Source organism: Oncorhynchus nerka, linkage group LG12, assembly GCF_034236695.1.
Source record: "Oncorhynchus nerka isolate Pitt River linkage group LG12, Oner_Uvic_2.0, whole genome shotgun sequence".
Taxonomy (NCBI): domain Eukaryota; kingdom Metazoa; phylum Chordata; class Actinopteri; order Salmoniformes; family Salmonidae; genus Oncorhynchus; species Oncorhynchus nerka.
This window is the reverse complement of record NC_088407.1, coordinates 63326160-63338516: the sequence shown is the minus strand read 5'-3', so window position 1 is coordinate 63338516 and position 12357 is coordinate 63326160. Positions and strand designations below refer to the sequence as shown.

Genomic DNA, 12357 nt, shown 5'->3' with positions numbered 1-12357 from the left:
CTGCCCAAGTTACACCAGAAACGCACAATCCCTCCATCAGTGCTGAGACTGACCGCAATAGGCTGAGAGAGGCTGGACTGAGGGCTTGTAGGCCTGTTGTAAGGCAGGACCTCACCGGCAACGTCGTCACCTATCGGCACAAACCCACCGTCACTGGACCAGTGAGGACTGACAAAAAGTGCTCCTCACTGACAAGTCGCGGTTTTGTCTCACCAGGGGTGATGGTCGGATTCGCGTTTATCGTCAAAGGAATGAGCGTTACACCGAGGCCTGTACTCTGGAGCGGGATCGATTTGGAGGTGGAGGATCAGTCATGGTCTGGGGCGGTGTCACAGCATCATCGGACTGAGCTTATTGTCATTGCAGGCGATCTCAACGCTGTGCGTTACAGGGAAGACATCCTCCTCCCTCATGTGGTACCCTTCCTGCAGGCTCATCCTGACATGACCCTCCAGCATGACAATGCCACCAGCCATACTGCTCGTTCTGTGCGTGATTTCCTGCAAGACAGGAATGTCAGTGTTCTGCCATGGCCAGTGAAGAGCCCGGATCTCAATCCATATTGAGCATGTCTGGGACCTGTTGGATTGGAGGGTGAGGGCTTGAGCCATTCCCCCCAGAAATGTCCAGGAACTTGCAGGTGCCTTGGTTGAAGAGTGGGGTAACATCTCACAGCAAGAACTAGCAAAGCTGGTGCAGTCCATGAGGAGGAGATGCACTACAGTACTTAATGCAGCTGGTGGCAACACCAGATACTGACTTACTTTTGACTCCCCCTTTGTCAGGGACACATTATTCCATTTCTGTTAGTCACATGTCTATGGAACTTGTTCAGTTTATGTCTCAGTTGTTGAATCTTGTGTAAATATTTGTATGAACATAACATGTTAATTTCGCTGAAAATAAACGCAGTTGACAGTGAGAGGACGTTTCTTTTTTTTTGCTGAGTTTATATATAAACATTATGAAAAAGAAAACACCCACCATATTTGACATCTGGGACTGTAACAGAGCTCTCTGCAATGTTGGTGGAGAGGATGATCTGTGGAGACAGACAGAACATTAAAAAACAGAGCTACGTTCTAGAAGTCCTATTCAGTAGAGTGGTGTGATAGTCACCTTCCTGTACCCTGGGACAGGCACCAGAAACACCCCGTTCTGCTCCTCCAGAGTGACAGAGGAGTGGAGAGGGTACACCTGCAGTCTGAAAGATACACCATAACAACACCATAACAGCACCATCAAGTTTCTACTAAGTACCGGACACACACACACACAACCTACCATAGTCATGCCCCAGAGACGTAACCAATGAACGTCAGACACACAACACCCACCTCTTGCGCACCAGCTTCGACAAGGCCTCTTGCATGTAGTGGATCTCACCCAGACCAGGAAGGAACACCAGCACACTGCCCCGGTCTGGCAGAGACAGGCGTCCCTCCCACTCAGTGCTGCTGTTGAGATACACACAATGAGATAATTATTGGACAACTATAGGACATCTAAAATCAACAGTAACTAATAAATAGTGAACAAATTCTTAATTTATCAGGCAAGCTAAGATGAAGAGTACTGCTGCTTGAACCCTAACCTCTGATCTTTGGCCTCCAGCTCATCAAAACTCTGGATAAGGCTGACAGCCACATTGTACATCTCCACAGTGATGTAAGGTTCATCTGGATGGTGGGTATCCACCTGATAGATAATACACAGACAGTGTTAGGTTAGTCTAAACTGTGAGTACCAGCTACATCCACAGACGAGGCTTGATGCTTCCCCGCCCACCCTGTGAGGAATCAGGCTGCAGAGGTCATCCAGGTAGAACTCGTTAATGGCGTAGGGAGCCCCCTCCACCTCAAACACATAGGCTGGGTTCATCTGGCTGCGGATAGGCGTGCCAAAGTACTCTGCAAACTCCCTGCAGTTGATGGTGGCTGACATGAGGATGACCTGCATAAAGAGGGAAGGGAGGCGTTGTGTGTCTGTTTAGTCAGTACGGTTTAGGATCACATGGTGGTGAGTGCTGAGAAGCGTGGGCTCACCTTGATGTAACAAGAGTTGGAATGGAGGAGCTTCCTCACAACCAACAGGAGAAAGTCCAACTCCTCCGTCCGCTCATGGACCGGAAATACACAGAACCACCCTGCTTACCTACTGGCTCATCCACTGCCAAGACAAGATATTACTCACCATCAGCTAGTTTGATGTTACTGGGTACTAAGATACACTGAACACCAGATAGGACAACATTATTAGCGGTCAAGTCATCTGTAGACGACTTTGAAATGACTACCAGTCTGTCTCAACAGGAAAGTGAGTCTTGGTTACCTCATCTATGAAGATGTGGGAGTACTCAGTCAGGCTCTTGGCGCCGACCAGTTTCTGCAGCAGCACCCCAGTGGTCATGTAGATGAGTCCGGTGTGTTCAGTGGCCATCTTCTCTAGGCCCACCTGAAACAAACATAATGGCTAAGTGGCAAGTGTACATTCACACACAAGCACATAAACACATCCATGTAGGTCAAGAGGAAAGGTGACGCCTAAAGGCAGACGTGAGGATGCTACATCTACTGTCGCTTCCATCTGTGACATCAAACAATCATTACCCAGAGCACTGTCTCACCACACAACGTGACTCTCTATCAGACAAATGACCTGTCCTAACAACCACGTCTCCCCCCCCAGGGAAGATGCCCTCATGTTCTGCTACTCTACTCTAAGTACAAATTCCCTTACGGCTTGCCTTTCATAAAACTCTCAGAGAAACTAAAGATCGAGAGAAGGCACAGTAAATATCCACTACAATCCCCCTAGGACAGACAGAGCCAAAGCTAAGAGAACTGGATAAAAGCAGCCCTCCTTGTTAGTACTGACAGGGGAAGGTCACTGTGAAAGTGGAAACTCTCCATACATCCTCAAGGCCTGGAACCCATCAGTTTCTCCAGCTCTCCACTGGAACCATTACACTGGTAGGAACCTATCAATTTAATAATAATCATTATATAGTGGTACATGAATGGTATAAATAACAATTTATAGCTCCCACAAGGTGCAGAGTATGAGTACTAGGCTACCATTATATTCTAGCGTCTCCTACAGCTCTGCTTCACCCCTTCATCTTTCATTAGTTCACACTCTCCACTATACTGTGACCTCCCATCTATATTTATTCTGACAAGCTTTCAAGCCCTTAGGTGTTCATCAGGTCAGCCCATCACTGTATCACTCCTCAATCACTGTCTTGCTAGCAGTGACATCACCCCTGCTGCAGTCCACAGCAGAGCAGAGCAAGGCGAGGAGCAGGGAGTTATAATTAGACTGTCTCTTGTTTCAGAGCTGGACACAATGCAACCAGACAGCCTGGAAACAGTCCAGCATGGAATCCTGTCCACCCCACTCCTTCCACTCCTCTCACAGACGTCAAGTGGGCTTTTTGTACAGCGCTTCATCGAGAGATAATAGTATCGCTAGAGGTGCGAAACTCAGTCCACTGCCCCTTGTTATGCAACCTGAACTCTGAATTCTTGTTTCTTGCATCTTTTTCTCTCTTCTTTCCACCAAGGGATGTGTATGGTGTGAATGGTATTGTGTTTTTTGGGGTATAGATATCAAAATTGTATAATTAACAAGGTATGAGTGAGTGTGGTGTGAATTCTTCACTAACCTGGTATCCCACCAGACTACCCAGGGTGCACTTGCGCTCTCTGGCAACCCATCGGGCAATGCTGCTGGCGCCTATTTTGCGAGGCTGGGTGACCACGAGGTTACAGGGGGCATTCTTCTCGCTGTAGTAGTCTAGGATGAACTGAGGCAGCTGGGTAGTCTTCCCACTGCCTGTGGCTCCACGAATGATCACCACAGAGTTGTTCTCGATCAGAGAGATGAGCTAGAAATACACAAACACAACAGAAGAGAGAACATTAGATTTGCCATTTTAAAGCTGAAAATCAAAATATGATTCAACAACCTAAATTGCAGTTTATAATAAAGTATTCTAATCTGTTGTTTATGCTCAGTCACAAAAACATCCAAAACATTCAGATTCTGCTCTTGCTGGACAATAAATGTGAATCTGAGTAGGAGATGAAAGTCTGAAACACAGATATTTTCAATAATGGCCCTTCTCCATCAGACTGTTACTTGAAAGCATGTGATGACAGTCACAGTGAGTTAGGGTCCCTGCTCTTGTTGCGCCTATGGCTCCATCAGATAGAATCAGTGTTCATCTGAAGCACAGTAAAACCTTGAATGGAGTTACGACCTGAGGAACTGTTGCCAATGACCATCTCTGTTCAAGTCTATGACCTGAAAAGGTCTGAAATGGCAGAAGTACCTAAAGCGTGTGTGGCTACTAAAGTATTTTACCTCCTGTCTATTCTTTGTGATGGGCAAGCTGGGGTAGTCATAACTGGCCAATGGGGGTGGAGGCGCACCTAGAGTTGGAGAGAAACACAAAAAGGTTTGCTCATTGACTTTCTTAATTGTCGGGGAAAAAAAGAAATCCAATTGAAATCCAAATTAATTAGAAAGGTATATCAATGTGTAACTCACTCGCAGAAAAGTCAGGCTTTCTTGTCTTGTTCCTCATTCCCCCATGTTCACTCTTTGGGCTGACCTGCTGATGGGGAGCTTTTGCAGGGCTAGAGAGAAACACAGATTCTCAGGTAAATCAAAAGATTGTGCACTGAAATGTCACAATTCCATGACTCTTTGGTCTGGCCAAACAAGAGAAAATTACTGTATGGTGTTTCAGTCCAGCCACCCAATCCTTTTAGAAAACCAAACTTATCAGCATTTAAGCGTCAAGGAGAGACAATGCAGTTCTGTAAGTCAATGTACACTCTTACAAAAAAGGATTCCAAAAGGGTTCTTCAGCTTTCCCCATACAATAACCCTTTTTAGTTCTAGGTACAACCCTTTTTAGTTCTAGGTACAACCCTTTTTGGTTCCAGGTAGAACCCTCTGTGGAAATGGTTCTATATGGAACCCAAAAGGGCTCTTTCTTCTTGGAACCAAAAAAAAGGGTTCTTCAAGGACAGCTGAAGAACCCTTTTAGGTTCTAGATACACCACTACACTCTTAGAAAAAGAGGTGTAATAAAAACTAGGTGAAACAAAGCTCCCCCCGTTGCACTCATATTAGGCAGCCGCATCCTAGTAGTGATAATGTGGCTTTTTCACTGAGTAAATAATGTTGAGTAATGCTAGTGTGTCTTTGTCAAGTCAAATAGCTCTCCCCCTACTTTCTTTCTAAATTCCCTCCCTTCCACCAGAAATGATTTCCCTTTTTTCTCTGAGTTTCTAACATTCCTCTCTTACTCGTCCTCCCTGTCATCTCCCCCACTCCTCTCATTCCGTGGCTGGGCCAGTCAGGCCTGGGGCAGTGTTGCAGAGAGAGCAGTCCCAGTCATCTCAGCTTCTCTCCGGGCGAGAGGAGGACTTTATCTACACAGCAGGCAGACACACTGTCAGAGCTGGGAGCAGCTCACACACACATCTAAAAATGCACAAGGGTTGACATGCACACACTCTTCAGCATCTAACAAAGCAGCTGACCTTACAACAAAGCAGCACAAAAGGAAAGGAGACCGCATTGAGTCAGAGGAAAACCCTGAGTAACTCCGCTGGACACAGTCCACAGGACAGGAGATCAGGGACGAGTGAAGATTGCGCAGTACAGAGAGGACAATTTCTTACAGACAGCAGAGGAGTGCAGACAGCGTATGAGCCACTCTCGATCAGGACTACAAGTCCAGTAAGAACCAGAGAATGGAGACTTCACTGACAGACCCATGGATACAGAGTCCTGGAGATGCTACTCTGTGTTGATCTCTGCCTACGACTGGCTCTCCCGCAAGCATCCTCACTGCAGCATTCAAGAGTAAGTACCAACAACCATGTGTATTTTATGTTTATTTTTTTGTAAATTACATTTCACAGTACATAGGCTATTTGCCATTTATGGTCAGAAAGTTCCAACAATAAAATGTCACTCATCTAGACAATAGACAAATTATTTGGCCCATTATTCTTAGACATTTTCTAGGACAGTCAGGTTTAATAAAACAAATGACTTTTCTTATGCTTTGAGACATTGATATAGCACTACAGTACCCGTTACTCCAGGCTGCCTAATCTGAGTGTAGCTAAGGTGTGAGGTACAGAGGGAACCAACAGTCTGAGGAGTTCAGTACACACCCACACCTGGGCATCCTCCTCAACAGAGAGAATGCCACTGAATGATATCAGAACACTGATGAAGACAGAGGTCAGCTTGTATGGAGGTGATCCATTTCTCACTTTCCAACATGTCAAGTCTTCAACGAGTGCAGATCAAATCAATTGCAATTATTTCAACAGTTCTGTTAAAACAGACATCAGGAGAACAGGACATCAGTGTCAATACTTTTGATTCAGGATGTACAATACTTTATTTTCTCACTGCAGTAACCACAGTATTCCTCCGCCATGCCCCTATTCAGCTGGATGAAATGGTTGCGTGCTGAAGGAGAACAGGCTCAAGATGAGGGGACGTCTGCTAAGTCCACAGGGGTATTACCCAGCTGCACATTGATCAGGGAGCTGCTGTGGCACGTGGAGGAGAGGGAGCGCCTGGCACGGGAGGTGGAGCGGGAACACAGGTTGGCCCACAACACCGTGGGATACCCCCACTGGCTTCAGAGCTACCCAAGGTTACGTACGCTGATCCCCGCATCGGAGCGTCACCAGTTGGAGCGTTTGTGTGCCCAGATCCAGCCCATACAGACCGCCACGGTGCTCTCCAGGTACATTGTACACCCAATTTCATACAGTAGTACCCTTTTCATATAAGCACACTGTGTCCGAAATAGCCACTGCCACCACACCAGGGTGACAATAGGCGAAGGAGACGAGTCTCAAGGAGAGCGGGGCAGAGCAATCTGCCAGGGAAGCCACTGTGTTGTCGTCACAGAAGTAGGGAACATGGGGTGTGAATATGCAACAGTGAAGTGGATCCTATGTGGCTAGGCACAGTGAAAACAACCCCAGGGAAAGCACTCTGCATCAGCAATATCATATCCCTATTAAAATAAAAACATCCCACAATGTTTTACAGTGATGGTGACATTTGTATGAACACAGATTTGGTCTTTTGGAGGGCTAAATGAGAAATCATGACCCTTGTAATCATACTTGAAATAACCTTTAAATCCACCATGGGTCTTGCAAAAATTAATGTACATTAACTAGATGTGCATAACCACATCGTTGATCTTCACGGCTGTCAAAGAAATTGTTCAAAGCCCAGTTATACCACTGACGGAAGTGACACAAACACTTGACCCCCCCCCCAAGAACTCTCCATTCAATCCTGAGGTGTGACTAGGTTTGCATAAGCACATTACAACAGTAACAAGATCGCCCAATTATTCAAGGGATATTATTCGGTGTGGAAACTCACTGCAAGCATTTTACTTCTTTGCAAAATGTCCTCCTGACAACTAGATTGGAGTGAGCTCATAAATATGCCCTCAGCCTTGTCACCTCACACAATGCATGATACTTTGAAATAGCCTACATCATTATCAGCATAATTTGTCAACTAGGTCTAACGGATAATTCAAACCCAAAACAGCTTCTCCCAAATGGCCTCATTATTGTGATTCATACAGTTTGGGTTAAAGAGTTTATTAACCCACTATATCCCTCTATCTATCCCATTCTCAGGTTCCGAGAGGTGCTGGCCAGCAACAACATCCTGCCCTGGGAGCTGGTGTACGTCTTCAAGCAGGTGCTGAGAGACTTCCTCAACAAAGAGGAAGGGGAAGAAGAGGAGGAGCATCTGCCGCAGCCAGCACTGCTTGGGCCAATGGAGGAATGGACCAACCGATACCAAATGAAGCAGGGCTTTGTCACACCCACCGTGCCGGACTGTGGTGAGCCCCTGAGAGAGGAGATCCCAACCATCTCTGGATATGTGGACCGTACTATGAGAGGCTCTAGTCCTTTCACTGCCCATAGGGACTGGGACCTTCCCTACTACTACCATCACCCAGTGCCACACAACTCCCCAGAGGCCTACAGCACCATGCTGTGAGAGGAGACAGGGTGGTAAAGTAGTCCCCAACTCATGGCCATGCTTACCTTCTATCCTTGTTATGTCATGCCTGAAAGAGTTGTAAATCCACCCCACCCCCCCAAAATGTGCATAAAATGTTAGATTTATTCATTTGAATGTATGAACTGCAACACAATCTTGCACAGGACAAACACTTGGGGACAGATTCAGACATGCAACAATGTATACTGCTATCTACCTGAACTAGGGGTGCATCTCAATACTAGCTACTACAATAGGCTAGTCTACTAGCGAGCCGACTTCATTTACACTGACAAGTCAACCCGTGCTTAGACATTTTGGCATCTGGCTACAGAGTACCATGAGTCATAATGCCCATAAAACATACCGGTCAAACAAGGAAATGTTCCTATTGTTTTTCCACCATTCATTTTTCCCATAGGGGATTTTAGAAACACTTCAAATAAGGGCTGTGTTTTGTGAAGGCTTATTCTGGCATAACAATAATCCATCCACCTGACAGTTGTGGCATATCAAGAAACTGATTAAACAGCATGATCATTACACAGGTGCCCCTTGTGTTGGGGACAATAAAACATCACTTTAAAACGTGCAGTCTTGTCACAACACCACAGATATCTGAAGTTTAGAGGGGGCGTGCAAATTGGCATGCTGACTGCAAGATGTCCACCAGAGCTGTTGACAGTTAATTTAATGTTAATTTCTCTACCATAAGCTGCCTCCAATATCAATGTAGAGAATTTGGCAGTATATCCAACAGGCCTCAAAACAGCAGACCACGTGTAACCATGCACAGCCCAGGGCCTCCATATCAGGCTGCTTCACTTGTGAGAGGAGTATTTGTCTGTAATAAAGCCCTTTGTGGGGAAAAACTCATTCTGATTGGCTGGGCCTGGCTGCCAAGTGAGTGGGCCTATACCCTACCAGGCACACCTATGGCTGCACCGTTCCCAGTTATGTGAAATCCATAGATTAGAGCCTAATGATTTGATTTAAATTGACTGATTTCCTTACATGAACTGTTACTCAGTAAAATCTTAGAAATTATTGCGTTTATATTTTTGTTCAGTATAGTTTCCTGTGTTAGTAAATTATAACATTTTATTTTTGTTAGTTAAAACAGTACTTCTTAAATTATGTAGGTAGCTATGTAGCCTGAAGATCCAACGTTGAATCACGTAGAATTCTACATCAGCGAGAAATGATCGTTTGGGTCAGGAAAGTTTCCTCTCATTACCTCTACAAGCAAGAAAGCTGAATAAAATAATACTTTACCGGTTGTCCGTGAGGCTGGTCATTTTGCAGACAATATATCCACAGGAAAGTATAATTACGTCAACTTTTCAAAGCTCTGTGCGTTCGGATTTATATCACCCGAAGCATGTGCACAATGTGAAAATATACAAACGTATGCATACTTAACGAGCTGGTGCAAGTGTTTACATGGTTCTGCTCATGCTTCAGGTGAGAGATCTCAACACACTATAAACGTTTTGAAAAGTTGATGTAAATGTACTTGTCTGTGGATATATTGTCTCACCTTTCTACCTGCAAAAGGACGAACTGCACCGACACCGGTAAAGTACGTAAAAAAATGTTATTCAACAGTCTCTTATGAGAAGACATTTCCAAACATTTGTAAATTATAGCATTAATCTCAGACTGAACCAGAGCAGAGGTACCAGTCTGATTGTCAGGCAAGTAGCAATGTAGCTAGCTAACACAAAAGTATAAAGTTCCAGTCTGGTAAATTAGCTACTGTGCTACAGTGCGAGGGAACGTGTACAATTGAACAATTCTACATTATCTAGCTAGCCAGTTTACTTACCTCTGTCTTGATGACTCCTCCGAATTTACTTTTTTTGGAGGTCCATCTGTGATTCTAATGTTAGCAAATTGGGTGCCCAATGTAAACCATTCTGTTATCTGTTCTGCAGTTATTGCTGTGTTCATGTTTAATATTTTGTGGACTCCAGCGACCGCTTCGATTGATCTGTGTTCAATGGTGATGCTGCAGAATTCTAAATTAGTTCAAAGGCACGTGACAGTACACCTGCTAAGGGGTTCCAACAGTCATAAACCCCGCTTATTAAAATGTTATTTTAAACCTAACCTTAACCACACTGCTATCCGTATGCCTATCCCTAACCTTAAATAAAGACCAAAAAACGACTTTTGGTTTTCATACATTTTTTACGATATAGCCCATTTTGACTCTGCTGTGGTAACTAGTGGAAACACCGTTAAGGAGTCTGGGTTGGTCTGGATCCCTTGCAAAGGAGTCGAGAAGTCTGGGTTGGTCTGGATCAAACATCCATCTTCTGCAGGGGTTGTCAAAACTAATTTAGCCCTGATTTAGCCTCGGGAGCCGCATTGGTGGAAAAAGTACACAATTGTCATACTTGAGTAAAAGTAAAGATACCTTAACAGAAAATGACTCAAGTGAACGTCACAGAGTAAAATATAACATGAGTAAAAGTATTTGGTTTTAAATATACTTAAGTATCAAAAGTACCCTAAAAGTATGAATCATTTTAAATTCCTTATATTAAAGAAAACCAGATGACACAATGTTATTGGTTTTAAAATGTACGCATAGGCAGGGGCACACGCCAACACTCTGACATAATTTACAAACTAAGCATTTGTGTTTAGTGAGTCCGACAGATCATAGGCTGTAGGGATGACAAGGGAGGTTATCCATGGGATGTCCCTAACCTTAAAAGGTGCAGTATGCAGAAATCGCTCTGCCATTTCCATGTTACTAAAATTCAAATAGTTTGTCTAATTTTTGTTTGTGACAAAACAAGCAATAGTGTAGAGAATCACTATATCATCTAATCCACTGTGAAATGTATTTTCAAAAACCACAAATATTGTATTTACAGCTGTTTAAAGCTGGGTGTACAAAACCAAAAGTAAAATATGCAAAAGGGAAACTTAAGCATGGGAAGCATAGAAATAGTGCACATAGAACATATCTACCACTTCTTGCTTTCAATGAAAATGACAGATCTATAACTCACATTTATATGTGAATTTGGTCGGGTAGCACAAAAAGTTAAATATTGCAGCTTTAAACACCTATCCCTTTTCAATTTCAACATGGTAATGTCAGAGTTGGGACATACCAAGGATTCCGTTTAGACTTTTCGAGGCCTTATTCGGTTTTCAACAAGTGCGAATGGTTGCATTGAAAATGTGTTATATTTCCTCACTGTCAAAATGTGGGGGAAAAATCCTCTATCCATCATTTTTAGATTTTTGCAGCCTGGTCTCAGACTAGACGTAACACAGTAAATATAAATCCGAGACACTCAAATTAGTATGATATGTTTGGTATGGTTACATAAAACAGAAGAAACGAGAGTGGTTGGTATAATGCAAACATCTAGCGACCCAAAGGTTGTGCGTTCAAATCTCATCATGGACAACTTTTAGCAGCGACATACTACTTTTTAGCATGTTAGGTTAAGGGGTTAGGGGAAGGGATAGCTAACCCCTAACCTTAACCCTATCCTTGCTAACATTAGCCAGCTAGCTAACGTTAGCCACAACCAATTGGAATCCATACATATTGTAATGAAACAGGAAGGGAATGCGGCTTGAACCCTCAACCTTCTGGCCCAAGGCACAGTGAACCATCGACTGGCAGATTTTATATCTGCGCTTATAAACCAGGGTCACTACACAACTCTCTCCTTTCAAAGAGCGTGTCCTCACGCTAGACCTCACAGGACGCCGTCTTACAGGAACACGCTCACCGGCTAAGCACACACACTGTCATTGATGCGAGGTCCGATCATTTTCACTTCCGACACCAATGCAATGAAACGGGTAGGGAGCATGGCTTGAAACCCTCAACCTTCTGGCCCGAAGCCCACCGAGCCATCGACTGTGCCACAAAAGCATGCTTGAGTGGCAGTTACTATCCGCGTTTAAAAATGTTTTAACTTTTTTTAAATGTAACCTTTATTTAACTAGGCAAGTCCGTTAAGAACAAATTCTTATTTACAATGACTGCCTACAGTTGAAGTCGGAAGTTTACATACAACTTAGCCAAATACATTTAAACTCAGTTTTTCACAATTCCTGACATTTACTCCTGGTAAAAATTCCCTGTCTTAGGTCAGTTAGGATCACCACTTTATTTTAAGAATGTGAAATGTCAGAATAATAGTAGAGAGAATGATTTATTTCAGCTTTTATTTATTTCATCACATTCCCAGTGGGTCAGAAGTTTACATACACACAATTAGTATTTGGTAGCATTGC

At 43.9% G+C, this 12357-nt stretch overlaps 2 protein-coding genes across 2 annotated transcripts in view; one reads left to right on the top strand and one right to left on the bottom strand.

Moving 5' to 3' along the window:
- LOC115138564 (ATP-dependent RNA helicase TDRD9-like) overlaps positions 1–10092 on the bottom strand; it is a 29794-nt gene extending 19702 nt beyond the window's left edge. Inside the window, 11 exon segments of the mRNA XM_029675511.2 lie at positions 985–1042; positions 1120–1204; positions 1338–1457; positions 1595–1698; positions 1789–1953; positions 2046–2127; positions 2333–2454; positions 3668–3889; positions 4369–4436; positions 4555–4643; positions 9911–10092. Coding sequence (XP_029531371.2) covers positions 985–1042; positions 1120–1204; positions 1338–1457; positions 1595–1698; positions 1789–1953; positions 2046–2127; positions 2333–2454; positions 3668–3889; positions 4369–4436; positions 4555–4643; positions 9911–10035 — 1240 coding nt within the window. The 5' untranslated portion in view covers positions 10036–10092.
- LOC115138563 (protein RD3-like) lies at positions 6437–9935 on the top strand. Its single transcript, XM_029675510.2, has 2 exons — positions 6437–6787; positions 7710–9935. The coding sequence occupies exons 1-2, from the start codon at positions 6471–6473 to the stop codon at positions 8077–8079; spliced, it is 687 nt and encodes a 228-aa protein (XP_029531370.1). The 5' UTR covers positions 6437–6470; the 3' UTR covers positions 8080–9935.
- Positions 10093–12357: the final 2265 nt, after the last annotated feature.